The sequence below is a fragment of the Aegilops tauschii genome, chromosome 3 (assembly GCF_002575655.3).
Source record: "Aegilops tauschii subsp. strangulata cultivar AL8/78 chromosome 3, Aet v6.0, whole genome shotgun sequence".
Lineage (NCBI taxonomy): Eukaryota > Viridiplantae > Streptophyta > Magnoliopsida > Poales > Poaceae > Aegilops > Aegilops tauschii.
This window is the reverse complement of record NC_053037.3, coordinates 609,065,181-609,075,324: the sequence shown is the minus strand read 5'-3', so window position 1 is coordinate 609,075,324 and position 10,144 is coordinate 609,065,181. Positions and strand designations below refer to the sequence as shown.

At 48.4% G+C, this 10,144-nt stretch overlaps 1 protein-coding gene across 1 annotated transcript; it reads right to left on the bottom strand.

Moving 5' to 3' along the window:
* Window positions 1-4,034: 4,034 nt before the first annotated feature.
* LOC109763157 (polyubiquitin 11-like) lies at window positions 4,035-4,805 on the bottom strand. The gene has a single exon (XM_020322012.2). It carries the CDS (start codon window positions 4,803-4,805, stop codon window positions 4,035-4,037), a length of 771 nt encoding a protein of 256 aa, XP_020177601.2.
* Between the last annotated feature and the right edge of the window lie 5,339 nt (window positions 4,806-10,144).

The window sequence follows — 10,144 nt, the reverse complement described above, 5'->3', positions numbered from 1 at the left end:
CAACTCGCCGTAGCATCAATAATTTGATCAATACGGGGGAGAGCAAAAGGATCAGCTGGACAAGCCTTGTTTAAATCCGTATAATCCACGCACATACGCCAGGTGCCGTTCTTCTTGAGTACGAACACCGGGTTAGTTAACCATTCTGGATGAAAGACTTCAACGATGAACCCGGCCGCCAAGAGCCGGGCTACTTCCTCACCAATGGCTTTCCGCCTCTCCTCATTAAACCGCCGGAGGAATTGCCTGACCGGCTTAAATTTGGGATCAACGTTAAGAGTTTGCTCAGCGAGTTCTCTCGGTACACCCGGCATGTCAGAAGGTTTCCATGCAAAGATGTCCCGGTTCTCACGGATGAACTCGATGAGCGCGCCTTCCTATTTGGGATCCAGATTGGCACTGATGCTGAACTGCTTAGATGAGTCACCTGGAACAAAGTCAACAAGTTTAGTCTCATCGGCTGACTTAAATTTCATTACCGGCTCATGCTCCGTGGTTGGCTTTTTCAAAGACGTCATATCTGCCGGGTCAACATTATCCTTGTAAAACTTCAACTCCTCTGTCGCACAAACAGATTCAGCGTAAGCAGCGTCACCTTCCTCACACTCCAAGGCTATCTTTCGGCTGCCATGAACCGTAATGATCCCATTGTGACCCGGCATCTTGAGCTGCAAATACACGTAACACGGCCGTGCCATGAACTTGGCGTAAGCCGGCCGCCCAAATAAAGCATGGTACGGGCTTCTTATTTTAACTACCTCAAAAGTCAGTTTTTCCGCCCTGTAGTTGTACTCATCTCCAAAGGCTACTTCCAGCTCGATCTTACCGACTGGATACACCGACTTACCGGGCACCACCCCATGGAAAACAGTGTTGGACTGGTTGAGGTTTTTATCAGTTAATCCCATACAACGGAAGGTCTCATAATAGAGGATGTTGATGCTACTGCCTCCGTCCATGAGCACTTTAGTGAATTTATACCCCCCAACCTGAGGAGCCACCACCAAGGCCAGGTGACCCGGATTATCAACCCGGGGAGGGTGATCTTCCCTACTCCATACAATAGGCTGCTCAGACCATCTTAAATAGCATGGAACCGCCGGCTCAACAGCATTTACAGCCCTCTTATGAAGCTTCTGGTCTCGCTTGCACAGACTGGTAGTAAACACATGATACTATCCACCATTGAGCTGCTTTTGATTGGTCTGGTATCCCCCCTGCTGCTGCTGATTACCCTGGCCAGATTGTTGATTAAATCCTCCTTGAAAATTTTGAGAATTGGAATTAGAGTCGCCGCCCGGGCCATGAAAGCCGCCGGCGCCTGAGCCGCCACCCTGCCCATTGTTGCCATTAAAAGCGTTGGAATTTTTTAAGGCTTTCATGATTGCGCAGTCTTTCCATAGATGAGTGGCCGGCTTCTCCCTAGAGCCATGCCTTGGACAGGGCTCATTCAACAATTGCTCAAGCGTCGGGCCTGACCCGCCGGCTCGGGGAGGTGGTCTCCCCTTACATCGGTGGTTGTTACCCTGCGCATTGGTGTTGGCCACAAACTCCATACTGCCATCAGCCTTACGTTTGTTACCTCCCTGGTTCACCGGGTTATGCTAAGGGCCCTTGCCGTTGCCATTCTTCTTTCCCTTCCCTGTCCTTTCATCGTCAGACGCGGGATCCTTGGTACTATCAGAGTCGGCGTACTTGACCAGAGCCGCCATCAGCGTACCCATATCATTGCAATCGCGCTTGAGCCGCCCGAGCTTCATCTTCAGGGGCGCAAAACGACAATTTTGCTCCAACATTAGGACTGCAGAGCCGGCATCCATCTTATCAGACGAATGTATTATCTCTTTGACCCGGCGAACCCAATGGGTTGTAGACTCGCCCTCTTGCTGCTTGCAGTTAGTCAAATCCACAATTGACATAGATTGCCTACATGTATCTTTGAAGTTTTGGATGAACCGGGCTTTTAGCTCTGCCGATGACCCGATAGAATTAGGCGGCAGTCCTTTCAACCAAGTGCGGGCAGTCCCATCCAACATCATGGTGAAGTATTTGGCATTGCCGCTTCGCTGACCTCCAGCAACTCCATAGCCATCTCGTAGCTCTCGATCCATACTCCGGGTTGTAAATCAGTCGTGTAATTAGGTACCTTCCTAGGTCCCTTGAAATCCTTGGGCAGACGTTCATTACGGAGAGCCGGCACCAGACAAGGGACACCTCCGGTCCCCGTAGGTACGCCCGCCTCGATAGAAGCCGTCGGATAAACCGGGAGGGGCTGGTAAGCTGTCAGCTGAACCGCCTGCTCCGCCTCTTGTCGTGCTCTGTCTTGGTCTACCGTGTTAAAGGCTCCATTAAGTGCCGGGCCGTGGCCAGCTGGCAAGTCACGGCGCCGGACGTTGCTTGAGCCAGTCGCTGAAACCATGTGTCTGCTATAACTTGGGCTCCGGCCTGGACGAGGGGTTGAATGAATCCTGTCCCGGCTATATGAATATGCCTCCTGTTGCGCTAGAGCCGTCTGAAGAAGTTCTCTGACCCGGCGGGTTTCAACCGCCGTTGGAGAGTCGCCCTCGACTGGGAGAGCCGCCAGTCGCGCCGCTGCGGCGATCATGTTTTCCAACGGGTTGGCATAATGACCCGGTGGTATTGGCACATACTGAGGCGGGGTAGTGTTCACACGGGGAGGCCCCATCACTTGCGGCTGAATCGGCGTTCCAGCCCCGGGTGCCGTGATTTCTGGCGGGTTACTGGGCCCTGCACCAGGCGTGTTGAAGAGGTTTCGAGGATCGTAAACCGGAGGGAGTCGAGATTGAGCCTTCTGATGCCTCCTTCTCATGATCTCATTGGATGCGTTCTGATCCATCGTGAGTCGGAAAGACTGCGCCTGAATCAACTGAGTCTGGGCGTCGAGAGCCGCCCGCTCTGCAGCCATCCTGATCCCTTCCGCTGCCAGATCTTCCTTGGCTCTTGCTATATCCAGCTTTAACTGTGCCACCTCTGCATCATGTTGAGCTTGATCCGCTGGGACGACCGTAGCGGTTAACAGGGCCGTCATCTTATCTGTGAGATCCATTAGCACCTGAGCCGGCGAGTGCGCAGGGCCCCCTGCCCCAGCGGCGGGGTTTTGAACAGGTTGTGCGCCGGCCATGAAGATTCCAACCCGGCTGGGCGGCTCAAAGGGGTCCGGAATACTGTCGCCATCGGAACAACCCCTGAGCCTGCCATCTTGAAGTTGATATAACGAGTTGGTCTCATCTGTGGACGACTCGCCGTCAGAGCGAGCGGCCGTCTCATCGCCAGATCCAGATCCTTCAGAGAGTCCTCCATGGACGCATCCCACGAAAGCACGCTTCAAGGCAGGCAGAGTCCGGGCGGGTCTCGCACGCTGAGCCGTCTCGATGAGGTCGGCGCAGAGGTCCGGCTCAGGGCCCGACTCGCCAATCTTCCCAATGAAAACGTGGATTCCGCCGAAGGGGACCCGGTACCCGTACTCGATTGAGCCGGCGTCGGGGGCCCAGCTTGCATCGTCGATGTAGAGCTTGCCGCGACGACTCTTGGTCATCCGGCCCACGGCGTATCCCTTGAGCCCTTCGAAGCTGCCCTTCAAGAACTCAAATCCACCGTGCGCTGGCCCCACGGTGGGCGCCAACTGTCGTGGAATTGTCACGGCAGATGTCCTCGTGCAAGGACTTAGTCGTGGAGCCATCGCAGCTAGGAAGCTTAAAGGGGTTAAACGGGACAAAGGACACGAGGATTATACTGGTTCGGCCCCTTACGTTGAAGGTAAAAGCCTACTCCAATTGAGGTGGAATTACTTAGCGTTTCGATAACCAGGAGCTAAACCGCTCTGCCTGACTATCGATCTGATCTTACTTGTCCTGAACCGCCGCCGAGTCGTCCCTTTATATAGAAAGGTTAACGCCCAGCGGCTCTCAGAGTCCCGGCCGGCTCATAAACTGTGTCCGGCTTGGACTCTTAACTATTCTTGCCTTACACTACAAGTCATGCCACAACGGCGGTTTACCACTACGGGCCTTAAGTCACCTCTGGGCCTTAGACCTACTACTAAACCGCCATCCGTAACCTGTTCTTGGGCTTCTGAACGAAGAGCTGCTCCAACGTAACCCGGCCCATCTTGGGCGGGTTACACCGATAGCTATATCCTCAACAGTATCCTCCCCGGTTATGCCGTAGTCCGCCATGGTGCGGTCGCCCCACAGCCTCTCGCGGTCGAACAAGAGGTTCTGTTGTATTGGGCTAGTGCCATCCTTCTTGTAGATCTTCACCTTGATACTATCGACAGTGTCCGAGCTTGCAACCCCATCAAGGGTCAGGGTCTTGCCCTTTTTATTCACGAAGATGCGCATCATACCCATACCTTCTCGCGGACTAAATGGCTGGAGGACAAGGAGGGTCGAGTCCTTCCAGACGTTGTAGTCAGCCAAGGTGAGGTTGTCGTCCTCCAGCCGTTTGTTGGCGAAGATGAGGCACTGCTGGCCCTTGGGGAAGCCTTCCATGTACTCGATCTTGGCCTTGACGCTGTCGATGGTGTCGTGGCTGTCGACCTCAAGGGCCATGGTCCTAGCAGCCGGCATCTCTGTCACGAATATCTGCATCTTCTCTTGGAGGTCGATCGTGGATCCATGCTCGATTTCATAGTCGGCTAGCGTGCAGCTGTCCTCTAGTTGGGTCCCGTCAAAGACGAGGCGGTATTGCTCTTGTATCTTCGCCTTGACGCTATACAAGGTGTCTGATTTATGGAGCCTGAGGCGGATCGTCCTGCCGGTCGGATTCTTGACATAGATGTGCATCCTGAATGAAAGGCAAACAAAACACAACTAATTAGTTTTTAGACACTTTTCTATTCGAAGCGTTGTGCAGAACAATAAAAAAATTGTCAACAATTCCAACAAGCTTTTTTTGTACATAACTTAGTGTTTAGAAGGTTTTCCATTTGAAGCGTTGTGCAACAATAATAGAAAATCGTCTACATTTCCAACAAGCACTAATAAGAATATCATGGTTCACTTAGTTGTGTGCATACACTGAAGAGATAAGCTGTGAGTTAACTGACACTTATTTACCCCGCAAAGAAAACTAACACTTTTTCTACTGGAATAACAGAACAGGCAAATGCCAAATCAGCAAAGAAGACTAACGTTACAGAAGCTAAGTTAGCGCAATCTTCAGAATTGCTACAATGTATGCCATGTTTATTTATCAAAAAAAGAGAGTATGCAGCAGATGGATCGCCCAGCTTTTATTTACACTTCCAACAGGTAACGTCTTAGAAGCAACATAAAAAATCCATCTAGTCACAGAGGTTGACCAATTCAGACATATAATTATCTTGCTATTATTCATAAATTACTTTTGATAATAATAACTTTTACAAAATCCAACTTCTGCATGATCCGTATAAGAAGAAATATTCATGCCTAAAAAGGGGTTTCATCCGAAGGAGAAAACGATGAACAATACTAATTGCCTATCTATCAAAACCCTTAGATCTAACGGATCATATGTACATGATGAGATGAGCAACGCACCTTGAAGTATCAAAAATCCTTGCCTATCTATAAATCCCAGTCCAATGGACGTAAATATATAACCCCACATCGTCACAAATTCACCATGACAGTACGCCACACTCTAGTCTAGTGACTAGTGATATACGCAAGAGAAAAGAGCTCCTGGGGTACCTTGAAGTCGACTCTCGCTGCTTTCTGCGGGGCGGAGCGAGATCGGAAATGTGGAGGAAGTGGGGTTAGGGTTTGGGCGATAGACCGGTCAGTGTCGTTCTCATTTATAGGCTGAGGATCGGGAGCAGACCTACCACTTCCGAGGCCCATTCTATAGATGCACCCACAGTGTGAGCCGGCCCATTAGTGAATTTGTGGTTTCTTTTCCTCCCTTTGGTTTGTCTCAAAAAAAAATTCCCTCCCTTTGGTTTTTTACAGGGAACCGGCAGCGGTTTCTTTGTTCCTGTGTCAACCAGTGTTAAGCCGGGTTATCTAAACAAAAAATTAGAGAGAAAAAAATAAAAATATATGAAAAAACTAAATTAAAAAATTCTCGTCCATTTAAAACACTTCTGAATTTAAAAAATGGTTGGGTATTTAAAAAATATCATGATATTTTAAAAGAAATGAGTTCATAAATTTAAAAGATGTCCATGAATATATACAATGTTCATCAAATTTTTCAAAAAAAGTTCTTTGTTGCGGGAAAACATCCGATCTATTCATCTTCGATTATGGCAATACAACGAACACCAGAAATAATAAAAAATATCAAAGGCCAAGTTGGTCCAGCCCAATTATAATGCGGGCGGTACGTGTTTGCTCGGCACCCCCCACGGTAAGCATGGGATTAGATTCGCGCGCTATGGGGAGCTCCGATTCCATGTTGTGTGCACGGAATAGACCCCCAAACACACATGAGGCCTATATGAGCCTACCAATATGCTTTAACCTTTTATTCTCTCGCTGCTTCTCGAGCGTCGAAGAAAAGTATTGTACATTTGTTAGCCAAAGAAAAATAGTTACAAAAAATATTCTATCAGTTTTTTTATAAATTGAAACTTTATTATCTAAGAAGATCACGATTTTGAAAATATTCATCATCAATTTTTGATATGTCCATATATTTTATAAAGTTCATGAGTTTTAAAAAAGTTCCTGGATCTAAAAAAATCATAAAATGTAAAAAAAATCATGGGTGTTAAACAACTATTCATGGATTTAAAAAATGTGTATGCAGTAAAAAGTATTTATGTATTATAAGAACGTAAAAAGACAAAATATAGACCGAAATAATCAAGGATTTTTTAAAGAAAACCGATGGAGATGACCGAAAATAAAATAAAAAAGCCCAGTATCCTGACCTGTTGAGTTTGGCCGGCCCTTGTGAGCGTACACCTCGGCGTTATAGTGAAAACGTGTTGCTATATATTCTCAAAAAAAGGGACTGTTGATATAGGCGAAGAATAGAAAATTCTCGGCTCTAGTGCATGGGCAGCACCTATATATATGGCTTATGTTTTTTATATTCTGTATACATAACAAGAATTATTGTTTTTTACCAAATAAGGGCGGCCAATATTATTTTTTCCATCTGGTTAGTTTTTGTGTTGGTTGCCTCGCCGTTTGCAGAGAAAGAGAAACACACCAAGTGGCAAGTGCTATAGCTGATAGCTGCAATGGGTTGAAACAACCAATCGCAATTAATCAAGGGTGCATGTGTGCGAGAGTAATTCATGGATGATACATAGCTCATCCAAAATTCTTTAGACGTGCATGCATCTTATTTATTCATAGCTCATAGGCGTCTACGAATCAATTTGAGGATGTTAACTTGACTTGTGTGTTGTTATGTGGTTATCGTTATTCTCTACAATGCTTGCTCTATGCATATATGTATAATCACTGAGCAATTCCACCCTTCTGTGAAACACCTTACAACCGACAAAGATCATTCTCGAATCGACTCATACGCTCACGTGTCTTTGTCAGGGAATATCAAGTTGCTCGAAAATGGAAGTGCTCATGTTAACAAGGAGAGATAAATGGAATTGGATTTGTGGCTTGTGCGGTAAAGAAGAGAGGATAAAAGAAAATAAACAAGTTTAGGTATTTCAAACATAAGAATGACATATTCTTTGATAGTTAAGGAGATCTCAATTACCTTATGGGAATTCATGTTTCTTGTATTACTCATGTAAATCGCTTTTAAAATAAGTTAGCGATAGCTTAACTAGTTATGCTATATTAGATGGACGGGCCATGACTTGGATTGGTTCTGGTCCAGATGTTGCTGTTGAGCTAGCTCTAGCTGATTGTATGGACACTATGTTTTTTTAGGTGATGGACACTATGATTTGAGTAATAGTACAATTTATCACCCATAAAAAAACGATTATTCATATGTCAACTACTCAACTTGTACTTGATAAATTGTAAAAAAAAGAGGAAAATGTGCTAGTTGCGTTAACTCGAATCGAGTCGGTCTCCCCGACCGACCTAAGAGCAACTCTAGCAGACCCCGCAAAACGCCCCGGCCCGTAAAATAACCGCCAAATTGCGGGTCGGGGCCGAAAAATATGCACGAGCAGACCCCGCAAAACGCCCCGGCCCGCAAAAAATTTTGCGGGGCGCGGCAAATCTTCTCCCCCAACCTCTATCTTCACGGGCTGGGAGGCCGACCCGAGCTCAACCCCCATCCGGCGCGAGATTTGGCGGGAGGGACATTTCCGCGCCCCCTTTCCCGCTTCCCGCACCCTCCGCCACCATTGCCCCCCCCCCCCCCTCCGAAGCTCCGGCCGCTCCTCCCCGGCCGTCCCTCGCCGCCATGGACGACCCGATGCTGCCCCCCGTCACCGTCGAGGTCACGCACGCTCCTTCCCCTCGGGCGGATCTTGTCGCCGGCCATGTAGGCCCCGCCGGCGTCGCCCAAGCACATGCCACGCCTGCCCGCAAGTGGCAGGGCAACGTGCTTGTGCAAGGCGGGAATCCGGCTGCCCCCGCCGCGATGGCCCGCGCTCCGGGCGGCAATGCCGCTGTGCGATCCCGGTCGGCGGCGGAGAAGGCCGGCAAGGCCGCGGGCGCAAAGCGGATGAAGGTTCCGACTTCAAGGAACAAATCTTCTTCAACCTCTCACTCCATCCCCCCGCAAGGAGGTGCTCCGGCGATACCATTCAACGGTGCCGCTCCCCCCGCGAGCGAGGTGTTTGACGAAATGGCCGGAAGGTATATCTCTTCGGACTTCGGTGATTCTCTTTCATTTTTGCCATTGTTTATTGATAGCTCGTGACTTCTTATCGTTCGGTACATCGGTGGTTCGAACAATGCAACAACCGAGTTCGTGAACTTGTTGGACACGAACGCGGTTGACATTGATCAAGCCCCCTTCAAACCTTTCGACTACAATGAAACAGAGTGCGGTGTGGACGACCATGGTTGTGCGGACGACTTGGCTGAGATCGAAGCGGAAGCGTTTGAGAATTCACAAGCAAAAGCTGGGAAAAGCCAAAGATCGAAGAACTACACCATCTTGGAAGATCAAGCTTTGATCAAAGCATGGAGTGCGGTGTCTCTTGATGCATGCACGGGTAACCGCCAAGAGATATTGGAAAAGGATCGAAGATCAATACTTTCGCATTATGAAAAACTACCCCAACAAGACTCCACGCACATTTCGGTCGCTTCAAGGTCGTTGGGAGAACATCAAGCCTATGTGCAGCCGTTGGGCAGCTTGCTTGGAGCAAGTACGCAATGCACCTCCAAGTGGCACCGTGGAGTCTGACTATGTGAGTTTGCTTTGCCTTTGTTCAAGTTGTGCATCATCATTATGTATCATGAAAAATGATTGCAACATCTTGTTCGCATTGTGTAGGACAAGATTGCTCAACATAGATACAAGGACATGGAAGCTTCGGAAGGCAGATTCTTCAAATTAGAGCATTGTTGGGAGTTGCTCCAAAAGTGCGACAAGTGGAAGTTGATCGACAAAGAGTCCCCATCAAAGAGAGGCTCACTTACAAACATGGATGAAGATGAAGATGATGATAGCCCAAGAAATTTGAACAACCCCGATGGCGACAAGACGACTAGAGAGAAGATAAAGAGAGAGCAAGAAGCATCGAGCTTGAGGGAGAAGATTGATGCCATGGTGCAATCAAACGAGTTAATGTTGTTGAAGTCGTTGAAGATCAAGAAAGAGTTGGCCGAAAAGAAGGCAAAAGAGAAGCAAGAAAAATGGCAAATGCTCAAGGAAGAGGGGCTGCGCAGAGCTGCCATTGAGGAGAGAAAAGTACGCGCCTCTGAAAACAAATCGCTGTCATTGTTGCTCGCCGAAGAGAACAAGATCATGTCAATGAACCGCAATGACATGGACGACGTCACCAAAACATGGCATGATATGACAAGGAGAGAGATCTTGAAGAGGAGAATGGTCGCCTCGGCCGGTCCGTCTGCCAGTTCCGGTGATGTTTTCTCTGCTTCATACGGTGGCAATGTGGATGATTTCGGTGCGGGAGTTGGTACAAGCAACGGAGGTGGCTACGGTGGTGTTGATGAACTTCAAGATGGACTCCATGGCGCCGAGTGAAGATCGACCCCCAAGATGATGCCGGACATGGGCGTATACCTTT

Excerpts from the sequence above, each read along its gene's own strand:
- LOC109763157 (XM_020322012.2), bottom strand. The coding sequence starts at position 4,805 with ATGCACATCTATGTCAAGAATCCGACCGGCAGGACGATCCGCCTCAGG.